This window comes from Stegodyphus dumicola, chromosome 8, assembly GCF_044657685.1.
Source record: "Stegodyphus dumicola isolate Sdum_Otavi_A_Nest chromosome 8, ASM4465768v1".
Lineage (NCBI taxonomy): Eukaryota > Metazoa > Arthropoda > Arachnida > Araneae > Eresidae > Stegodyphus > Stegodyphus dumicola.
In genome coordinates, this window is record NC_140775.1 from 11782056 (window position 1) to 11794310 (window position 12255).

Here is a 12255-nt window from a genome sequence, read left to right on the forward strand (position 1 = left end):
TGTCAGGCTTTATTATTGGCACTCAACAAATTTGTTGTATTATTTGCACCAGTTTAAAACGAAAAATACTTGTAGCTTCATGAATTTTTCGTATGATTGATTAGAAGGTCGATTCGTATGATTAATTAAAATAATAAAGCTTCAGGAAAGTATTAATAACTTTTTAAACTTTGAAAACTTGAAAATTTCTTGTGCGAAAATTCATTCGGCAGACCAAATGCAACAAAATTAAAAATTACAGACACTAGTAAATTACGGAGGAATATGATTGAATATTTTCCAATGGAAAAAACTCAACCTGGAATTCCAATTTATTTAACGGATTCCTCAATACAAATTGAAAATGACGTCAAAAATCGCAAATTTTGGAATTAGATATTTTGGTTCAATGAGAATCAAACTTTTTGTGTTTCTTTTTTATAAAGAGTTTACATTTTCCTGAATATAAAAACAAGAATTGGAGGAACGTATTAAGAGCTGATTTTCGTAATTTAACTGACTTAACCGATTCAGAATTTGCCCCGAGACAACTTCGTCGATTTTAAAAATGCCCTTAATAGCTTTGAACGATTTTAATAATTCAAATAATATCAAAAATTCAATGGCTGTCATAAATGTCCAAATAATTACATGAAATATATATCTATATATATTGCATTAAGGCTCAGAGCTACTGACGATACTTTTCAAATCGGACGAGACACTCTCTTGGAATCAAACGATTCAGTGGTTAAATGTAAAAATGCCAAAACAGGAACAAAGGCTGGGTAAGGACTTTTGTGACTATCGGCATTGTGCAGATATTCATACTTAAAAGTATAGTAAGTAGTACTTAAAATGTCTAATTGCGTCGTGAAAATATTATTATTAATATATTTATGCGTAATAAATACGTTTAATTTATCTTCTGTATTTTTACATCATACTTTTATAGTCGCATGTTCACAAATCAAATCTGATAGTTATAGACGCGATACAAAATGTGTGCCAAACATCAATGTCAGAAGATGTACGGATTATGTATTTTTATTCCATTCATTTCGCTTATCTCATGCTTATGGCAGCGTATCAGGACTTACCTGAAAGAAATGTGTAGCTAGGGTGTTGATACATTATAATTAAAAAATGTTTGAAAAGGAAGATCTTATTAATTGAATTCCGAATCTGAAATAGAAAAAATGATCATGTCAGTAGAAAGGCATTCCTTCGTAGTGTGTTGTGCTATTATTTATGTTTCTGAGGTGTACCGCGAGGTTAAAACGGTTACGCAGCACTGGAATAAATAAAATAATTCAAAAAATAAAATGAGGTGTTATATGTCTGGTAACATGGGGTTGACGCAGGCGGTTAAGTGCAAAAAGCATTCATTTAATTAAGACACACTTTTGTTGTTTGACTTCTGAATAAGCATTCATTTGTTCATTCGAATTTAATTTTTGGCAGTATTAAATTATTCGTTATGTAGGTCATAAACATTTTCTCATGTTTCATTATCTCGTATTATCAACACCGTGACGAGATATGTAACACTTCATTTTACTTTTTTAATTCTTCTCTTTATTTTCTTCTCTTTTATGCATCGATCGCTGGTTTAATTTTTGGATTTTTTTTTGCCTTTAATGTGTCTAGCTGTTCCGAAAAGTTTTTAACACTTGCGATCTCAATTCATACTTTTTCCCCGCATCATCTTTGTCCCTGTATTACTTTTCAAATAAAAGATGTCACGAAACGTTATCGCCATGTGTTATTTTTTAAAAAACAGCATAGAGTATAAAAACAAATTGTTTGGTAACACAAATAAAAGAGCGTTGCCACCTAGTGTTACAGCCATGTATAAAAAAATCGTTAAAGAAATCTTGAAAGATACCGTTTAAATAATTAATCCAACAAATATTTTTAAAAAATGTGTGGCAACATTTAACATTCTGTCGAGAATTCTAAAAATATGCTGCTTTTAAAAATTTGTTATTAAAATTTGTAGTTAAAAGACTAAAAAAATTGTGTTAGAGATGAATGATAAACTGGGAGCTAAGAACATAAAAAAACCTCAACAAACTTTCTGGTGCGATGTTCAAAATTGAATCTTTCAAGATTTTCTTTTCTTTTACATATTGAAAGTGTTTTTTTATTTGTATGCGTATAGTTTTACGCATTTACTGAACTGACATAGTGTATAATAGTCAATACATATTTGGCCAATACATTACTGTTAATAATCATTGGCCTAAACGGAGAAGGAAACCTTAAATTATTCAGATTTTGCAAATAGCCGAATGGATCGTAGTATCGTTTAATTTGGATACTTCGTTTTCCATTGTTGAGCGATTATGACCCTATTTTTAGAGTACACAATGTAGTAACCATAAAGAAGAAAGCAACTGCGTGTGGGTAAAAAATACTAAATTTATAAGACAATCCTTCGTTATGACTTTAAATTAAATGTACACTTCTCAATGCATGGAGAGCTGGTGATTTGCTTTAGTACAATTCGTACTTATGTACTCAAGTTCATATTTGATAGCCGGGCACATACACATTCCTTAAGATGCCCGGAGGCAGCAGGCAGGCTGCGCTTGCGCTGGACGTGGGCACGACGCATGCGCCGTAGTAGGTGGCAGAGACGAGAGGGCCATCGAGGGGATGTGGAGTGGGGCCCATTACTGGCCCTGGGACATCCTTAGAAACCCCTTGAGACTGCTGTCGCAAGTGTTCTAGTCGCTGGCTGTTTTGTCGCTTCCACTTCGTCCTGTTGGTGAAATATAAATTGCATTAGTTTATTATTTTAGTTTATTAAATTGCATTAGTTTATTATTTAGTTTAATACCCTAAAAATGTTTGTTTCAGAGAGTTCTATTGCCCGCTAAAGGTTTGTTCAATTAGTTTTGAAATGCCTAGCATATGATGAAGCAAAAATTCTTACTTAAGAGAAGAGCCCTTCTTACTTTTCGAAAGAAAGGAAAATAAATAAGAAGTTTAAAAGATATATTCTTCAAAATCTCTTTAAATCAGATGTTTGTTAAAATTAAATCTAGATTAAATGGATTTGCTCGATTCCCAGGTCATTGAGAGTGATTGAGGAGAAACTGTTGATAAATTCGCTGTTTACGAAAAAGGCTTCATTTTCTTTCGTAAGGGGAAAAGGGACGTTTAGGCAAATAAATAATAAATAAATAATTTACATAAAATAAACAGGCATTAAGTTAAACTTATTATACAGCGATATTTCAAGAAATTCAGTTCAATATTTTTCAAATTTTTAACATATTTCATTATTCAATAAATTAAATTACTTCGTAAGTTATCAATTAGTTGACTTCATTTAAATTTTTAATTTATTTAAATATTTTTTAAAGTTTCAGCAAACTATATATGGGACTGTTTCATTAGGGTGCCTCGTTATAAAAGTTTTGGCCCCCTTACGCAGGTGGGCCGCAAGTTTAAAAGACCGAAACCTTCATAAAAATGCCCAAAATCAAGATGCGCGCCCTTTTACAATTATTATATGTTTTAAATGGGCTGTAATTTATAATTAGGTTGGATTAGCTATAATTAAGTTGGACTGGTTATAATTAAGTTGGATTTATATTGACTATGGCAAAACTCACGACAGCTAACTACCTAAGGACAATGAAGTGTTCGTGGAGAACTTTCTAACGGAAACTGGTTTGTATTCGCTTTACACACATTGAAAATCATCCACGTCGTCAGCCCCTTCGCGTGGGCTCGAACCAGCGTTGAGCTACTAGTATTCAGCGGTCTTCGCCTCTCGGCACTGGTGAAGAGGGCACGCTTAAAGTCTTATCACACATTCAAAAAATTTTGAAAGAACAACTGTTTAGTTCTAATTTTTTCTGCTTTGTCACACCATATGAAACAGACAATCACCGCGAATCGTTTTGGGGTTACCATGTATAGGGAAAAATAGTACCCCTATACAAAGGAGGGTTGATAACAGGGCATTCGATGCCGATAACTAATTCGTTGTTGAAAACGACCAACTTACAATTTTTGTGAAAGATAGGAAAAACTCGTGCGTCTTCCTTTTAATGGTAAAGCAGGTAGAAACATTTTCTGAAACAGTTGTTCGTCTGAAATAAATGAATGTGTGATAAGAGCCTTAATGAACCTCAGCCTGTAATTTGGAGAAAGACCGTATAAGGGTGCGGGCATCTTTATGACGGGGCACTGTTTTGATATCTTCCATAGAAGCTTTCAAAGATTACTGCATTTTGATTTCTTATATTTATTTTTTTCTCCTATTTCGTAAATATAATTAAATAAATATTTGCAAAAATTTGCCTATATGTTATCGACCAGGAATCTTGATTTTTCTCTTCCTCCTCTCTCCTCTTAATAATAATAATAATAATAATAATAATAATAATAATAGTTATAATGATAACAGTAACAACATAAATAATGCTAATAGAAAGTTTTTAGTCATTTTCGATGCAGCATCTTAGAAATGTGAAGTTGTTATAAAATTTCTTTGAACGTTTCGTACAGCAAAAAAAAAAAAAAAAAAAAAAAAAAAAAACAGAGGGAGTAAAATTATTTTTCGGATTTCAAGCATGGAACCCATATAGCATTGAACCGACACTGTGGAGGATTTAAAACTTCATAGGAACCACACCATGGAATCGACACGATTATACGACCGACATACAAATACATACTTACTGGCATACAAATGGACACGATAAGAAAGGAATTGTTACTGTATTGTAAAAATGAATAAGAGAATTAATGTACATTTGTCATCTGCATAGTGTAATCATAGGCATACGATCCACAATGCGTAACGTCTACGACATCGTTACGCCAAGGTGCAAGACTAATACATGCGCATGATTGAATCTGCATAAAATCGATACTGGGATACAGTGTATTTTTGGCGTAACGTAGACAAGATTTATAATTAAGAAAAGCTCATAATCAAGAGAATAAGAATTTGACTAAATTTATTATTTTTCTTAGGATACCTAATCAGGATCGACAGCAATGAATCTGTTTACATTCACAGCAAGAATACTCCGTAAGAGTAACAATGCGTAAAGTCGAAATACCATAGAATCGACACTGCATAGAAGGGAAAATTCCTAACGTCGACAAGTAACGTAGAATTGACACTGATACAGGATTAATGCAAGCATATGATGCACATGATAAACATTTTGATTCTAATCTGATAGTGAGTAACAGAATTAACGGAAGTTGCCACAAATTCGAGACTCCGTAGGAGCAACAATGCGTGACGTCGACTTGGCGTAGAATCGACACTGCATAAAAGCGACAATGCTTGACGTCAACATGGAGTAGAATTCACACTGACACAGGATTAACGGCAGCATATGATCCACATGATAAACATTTTGATTATAATCTGATAGTGAGTAAGAGGATTAACGGAATTAGACACTGAGTCCAGGTTCCGTAGAAGCAACAATGCGTAACTTCGACTTGGCGTAGAACCGACACTGTATAAAAGGTACAATACGTAACGTCAAAAAGACGTAGAATTCGTACTGACATAGAATCAACGGCAGCATATGCTCGACATGATAAACATTTTGATTATAATATGATAGTGAGTAAGAGGATAAAATCAATTTGCCAAAGAATCGAGACAGTAGGAGCAAAAATGCGCAACGTTTGGCATAGAACGCCTAATGCCGACGCAACGTAGAATCCACACTGGCACAGGATCGACACCAGCATATGATCAACATAATATTTTTTTTTTATATAATGAGTAAGAGTATTAACGCTATTTGTCATTGCACAGAATCGACACCGTATATGATAGACACCAGCGTTTAATCAACATTTCCGTAGACTTATATTTAGGAAGTGGATTATCGAGTATGGATCGAAACCGGTTTCTGAATTGCTATTTCGATCCCGTACCAACAGAGAAGCTGCCCATCCGACCCAGTGTCGACCATTTGCCGCATTCTTCCTTTTTCCTGGTTACCATGGTAATCTAACGTGTCAATCAAAACAACCGAGTTCTCAGATTTTCTGCAATCGCAAATCCATATCTAAGCCAAGATGGCCAATAACACTGCTGGAGGAAAATTAACTATTTGTTTCGCCGTTAAAGCTGAAAGCGGGAAAATCTGAAAACCTACACATAACAAAACAAACTCCCTCTTTACCTTCTGTTCTGGTACCAGGTCTTGACCTGGGTCTCGGTGAGGCTGAGAGCTTCCGCCACGCTCCCCCTATCGGCCACCGAGAGGTATTTCTGGCACCGGAACTTCCGCTCTAGGAAAGCCAGCTGAGCTTGCGTGAAGGCGGTTCGCCTGCGCCGGGGTTTCTTGGCCTTGCCGCCGGAGACGCCGACGTCCTTGTGCGGCTGAGATGGCTGCGGACTGCGTCCGTCGCTGTAATCGGCTGGACTACGCTGGTTGCCGTAGTAGGATTGGTGCTGAGACGGTGGCTGTGGTGACGTACCGATAACGGCCCGCGAGTCATCTTTTGAATCATAACCTGGAAAAAAACAGAATTAATACCTTTCAGTCTGTAGCTGTTTTCTGTTTTTATTTGCATTAGGGAGAAAAAATCTGCCCTAATTATAGAAACTAAAAGCTTGTCATCCTGTAACCGAAATACAGCATTGATGAAGATTAATTATGATCGTCTACAATCTACATCAATTTTTCTGTGATCTACCTTTTCCAATCAACTCTTAATTTCAGTGGTAATATCGAGGACGGCATCAATTTTTAATCCAACAGCAAGTCGGGAAAGAAATAACCCATATCATAATTAGCAGGAAAAAAAATATAATTTAAATGTTTTTCAAGTAGTTTATCTGGAGGATAATTTCATCTGGTTACCTAAATTAGTATTTTAAAAAAAACTCATTGTAAATAGCGGAAGAATAAACATTATTAGAAACGAAAAACATTAAGTTTTAATTAACATCACAGACGTTCTGAACTGCGGATAAGTGAAACCGCGGATACTGAATCAGCGTATACCGGGTTAATTCGTATATGTACATATGTAGCGCAACCGAGGGAGAGGCTACTAAAAAAGGACTAATGGGCTACCAGCAATGTTTTTTCTTGGGTCACTTGATTTTACCGTGCTTAAAGCAAGGTGGCCGGAAATTTTTTGCCGCTCAATTTTCTGTACAAAATAATGAAAACGTGGATTTCTCGTGAAAATTTGCAATAGGAAATTAAATCAAATATCCCCCCCCCAATGGCGGGCACTTGCCTATAACGGCATTGGCCACTCCATGGTGGCCATTTTATTGTGGAGGCACCTAATAGGCAGCCACCGTTACCTCCTATGAAGGAACGGACAATTTTACATCCAATGCCTTCTCCGCGATATTTGAGCCCGGGCCCTTCGATATCGCAGTCAGGATCCCCTAACCACTATACTCTTTGGAAGGCCAATAAAATGTAAGTAATTGGAAGATTTTACTGGAAATTGCAAAATAAAACGCAAACAACACCTATCAAATATTCATCTTCACAAAAGCATTAGTAGACCGTTGGTCCGTATTCAACATACCTTCTTCAACTGCGATATCGATCTTCTTCAATGGCGATATTCTCGATGCGATTAAGTTCGAAAAAAAAATATCGTAACGAAACGAGAAATTCACGTAGAGACAGACGTAGAGACAGATTATGACGAGAAAAATTACGTATTGCATATTAGATGAAACAAAAACTGATGTACAGAAGCATTAAATGAGTTGTTTTAGATCATGCCGGCAAGAATTAACAGCCATTTGGAAGACATACGTGTAATAAAAATGATGAAAATGTGCGAAATGAGGTTAATACAAAATAAAATTAAAACTAAAATATTGATTCATTATTGTTTTCATTTATAAGCTATTATAAAAAAGATAAATCACGATAAAAAAAGTATTGTGCCGATGAAACCACTGATTTCTCTTAGTTATGTTCTCTTATTCATAAAATGGGTGTAAAAACACAGAGTGTGTTGCAAATAATATCGTTTGGTGTTTCCCGGTCGAGCTCATTTGGGAATAAAATGACTGATGTCTCCTCTCTAAGGCTGAAGTGAGAACAAAACTCGTGAGGCTGTTTTGGGAACAGGCTCAGTCGGCACTCACCATCTTGGCAAGCAGCATAGAGGCACTTGAAATAAACGGCGAGCTAAAAGTTCTGTTGAGTAGTAATGGAAGAGGACTGGGAGAAACTTGTCTCCGTCCTCCTCCGTACTGTCACCTGTAAGGTGCCCAAAGCACATGCCTGCGATAGATGTCATCCTTCACCCTTCAGCCATGATAAAATTCGTAGATATTATTCTGATATTACTGTCAAGCAAATGAAATAAGTCATAGCAACTTTAATAAAGTTTGATTCCTTCATCAACCAACATCATTAAAATGAGGATATCCTGTCTCGACGGGACTTAGCTGTTTGCCATTATACGAAAGATATTATGACCTATTCAAGTAATCCGAAAATTGATTCCTATTTGCGCCTGAATCGAAAAATGCCGCCATTGTACCCCAAACTAGAGATATTGAAAAGTTTGGAGGCATTATGAAAGCCACCTTATTTTACTTCCGTCTGTTAAAAGCCAATTTTTAAAGAAAGAGTACAAGCATGCATTAGGAGAGTCAAGCCAAATCATCTCAAGATTGACCCCCCCCCCAAAAAAAAAAATTAAATATGTAGACTGAAAAATAAATAAATAAATAAATAAATAAATTAAATTAAAAAATGAAAACGTTTAGAAGTAACTTTCATTTCAATATGATTTATCATAAGTTTTAATAAATCTCATATTTCTCTCATTCTTTAAAAAAAATGAAGGAAAACTTAAACAATAACTTCTCTATAATAATTATTTTTTCTATACATTTTTGTATTTTCGCATAGTGCAATACATCAAAAAGCAGTTTTTTTAATGCAGTGAAAAATTCAGATTAATGATTAAAAGTGTTAAGTTAGAACAGTGAAAAATTCAGATTAATGATTTTCACATGATGTATGTGATATATTGTAAAAAATAAGTTATAAAACCTTTACAAATAAAAATTTTTATACAGAAGTTAATGATATGAAAATTTTTATCGTAAAATATAGCTATTTTTATCGTATCGAATACATGAACGTAAAGATTAATGTAAATAAACAAACAGCGAATAAACAACTATTACGGGGCAAAAAACTGGGCATTGGGGAAAAAAAAATCTGTATGATAACATGGGATTTTAATTTTGTTGCAAATTATTTTACAATTAAAAACTATAAATAAAATAAGTTGATGTGTAAATTAATGAATAATAGCAACATTAGTTTGTAAGGATTATGTTAATTTTATTAACAGTTAAATTTTAAGATAAAGTTCCTTTCCTGTCAAAAAATTCTTAATTTCAACTTACTACTTCCGGTCAGAACGTAGTTTTGGAATCTTTCTGACTACTTAATGAGGAGGAGCGGTATTTAAACCGCGAAGTTACTTACAGAGTCAGAGAGAATCAGAGTTTCTGATTTACGCTTTTGGCTACTCTCTCTCTCAAGGCTGTTATTACGTTCGGCCGTACTCAGGCCCTTGATAAGCTTCGTAGTCAAATAGAGTTAAGGGGCCAACTTGATTAGAATATTTATAGCTTCGGCTATATTTCTTTAGTTAATCTTAGTTTTAGTTTAATTTTTAGTCTCTCAAGTTCAAGCCCAAGTGTCGGCTTTGATTGTACACGCCAAGACGGAGTTTTGTTAAATCTTATTGGAATAATAAAGGGTTAGTTACCCTTCCATCTTGTTGTTTCTTGTCACACGAACTTAAGCAATTATTCGCTAACTAGTTCTTAAGATTCATCACTTTCTACAGTAACTGAGAATTACACTAGTGAGAATTTTACATTTGGCCCTCGAAACGTTTTTCAACGGATCATGTCGTTAGAATCCGGGAAGTTTACGTTGACCCCTCCGACCTTTCAGGTCCCTCAGACATTCACGAAACCTATGGAAGGGTTTGGATTTATTTTGGAAGCGATGCGGGCCTCCATGAAGCCAACAGTACCACTTAATGGCAAGGGCTCAGTTCTGACGTTTTTGGAGCAACTGGACCTACATTTCACCTTACATCCTGTGAATCAGCTGCAAAAGGTGCAAAAGGTGACTTAAAAGGTCAAGCCCTCAGCTGGTATAAGGGCATAGGAAAGTTTTTGTTGGGGGACCCAGGATCGGACTCGTATAACTGGGAAAATTTCAAGTCTGCATTACAAAAAGCATTTTCAGTCGTTAAAGATCGTGCGAAGCTTGAATCAGAATTGTTTAGTAAATATCAAAGCAATTTCGATGAGTTGACGAAATTTATTTTACGAAAAATACAAATTTCTAATTTATTATACGGCAAAAGGCCCGATAATGAACTTGTTGAAGTAATTTTACTGCATCTTCTACCGTCAGCACAAGATTTCTTCGAAGTCCGTAATCCGCAAACATTATAAGTTCTATTTCAGCATGAAATTCCAACGTAGAAGAAACTCGGAGAAAGCGCGTGCAAGTCAGTTTGGCCAGTACTCAATATTCACTCCTCAAAAGAAACCTAAAAAAACTCAAAGTTCAGTACAACGCGTATCGGCAGACGAGTAAAAGTGAAAAGTTCAATAACAAGAGCGCAGATAAAGCAAAGGGTGGCAGAAAGAAAAATCAGCGTAAAGAGACCGGAATTTAAACGCAAACCGGTGATCGAGAAGGGGCAACGATCACCGAGGGGGAAGGAAGACCCCCTCAGAAATTTATTTAAATACAGTGGTGGTACAAAATCTAGCTATGCCAGAGATACAGATTCTGGTAAATAATGTACCAACCACTGCAATCCTGGACACAGGGGCGCAATTTTCATTCTTCTCAGAAGATTTTTTTAGAAAGCATTTCGTCGTTACAGACTGTTTAAAGCCACGGGACAAAAAGTAATTGCCGCCAAAGGCAAACAGTGCATATGTTTGGGAAAAACCGCACTGTACGTTCAGATTAAAAACGAGGTGTCAAAAGTTAATTTTCCAGTCGTGAAAAATTTACTCACGACCGTCATATTGGAGGTCGATTTTTTACGCGCATCCGGCGCAAATCTTAATTTCCAGAATTCTACGTTTCAGGTCCACACGGATCCTGTAGAAGAAGAAGAAGAAGGGTGTCTGCCGGAATTGGGCTTAAAACACCTGAAGTTGAAGAGAAAGGGAAGATCGAAAGATTTGTAAGAAAATTCAATTCTTTGTTTAACAACAAACCTGGTTTTTGTCAGGTAGTTAATCATTTCATAGATACAGGTAATGCCCCTCCAGTCCGGTCGAAGCTGTACAGATATGACAAAGTGAAAGAAGCAATTATTGAAAAACATATTGAAAAAATGCTATAAAACAAAATAATTGTGCCAAGCACGAGTCCGTACGCAAGTCCGGTGGTCCTTTGTAGAAAAAAGAACAGGCTACCGCCTGAACACTCGGACGCGTATAGGTTTGCAGTTGATTATCGTAAGTTAAACAGTATAACAAAATATCCCACGTGTTCCCTACAAATAATTGACGAAATAATTAGAAAAATTCGCTGGACTAAATTCATGATAACCCTAGACTTAACTTCAGGTTACTTTCAAATCGCCGTTAAACCGGAGGATGTCCAAAAGACAGTGTTTATTACAAAATCAGGCGTCTATGCCTTCTTAAGAATGCCCTTTAGTTTAAACGGAGCGCCAGCTACATTTCAAAAAGTTATGGACATAGTCTTGAAGCCAGTGTCAGGCAAAAGTACAATTATTTATCTTGACGATATCATGGTTACCAGCGAAACATTAGAGGAACATTTGAAACATTTGGAAGAAGTTTTTGCGAAGCCGGTTTCAAAATAAATGCAAGAAAATGCAAGTTCGTGGCAAAGGAATTGCGATACCTTGCATACAAAATTTTTAATGAGGGCAGAGAGACTGATGACTCAAAAATAAAGTCAATTAAAAGTTATCTTTCCCCAAATACGGCTAAGAAATTGTCTTCATTTTTGGGCTTATGTTCCTATTATAGAATGTTTATAAAGGATTTTGCGAAAATAGTTGAGCCTTTTCTAGTGCTAAAAAGAAAGAAAAGTCGATTTTCTTGGACAGCCGAGGCGAACACCGCTTTCGAACAACTAAAGAATGCCCTAATCAATGCTCCAGTCCTTAAATTCCCAGAAAGCGAACAAGGTCTAGAGATTTCAGCGAATGCATCCGATTATGCAGTTGGAACGGTGCTCTCGCAAAATGGGCAACCTA

At 35.7% G+C, this 12255-nt stretch overlaps 1 protein-coding gene across 1 annotated transcript in view; it reads right to left on the reverse strand.

The window, feature by feature from the left end:
* Positions 1-2301: 2301 nt before the first annotated feature.
* LOC118184597 (homeobox protein MSX-1-like) overlaps positions 2302-12255 on the reverse strand; it is a 61481-nt gene continuing 51527 nt past the window's right edge. Inside the window, exons 2-3 of the mRNA XM_035354299.2 lie at positions 6159-6492; positions 2302-2746 (exon numbers count right to left, since the gene is read on the reverse strand). Coding sequence (XP_035210190.1) covers positions 2509-2746; positions 6159-6492 — 572 coding nt within the window. The 3' untranslated portion in view covers positions 2302-2508. The remainder of the gene's footprint in view (positions 2747-6158; positions 6493-12255) is intronic.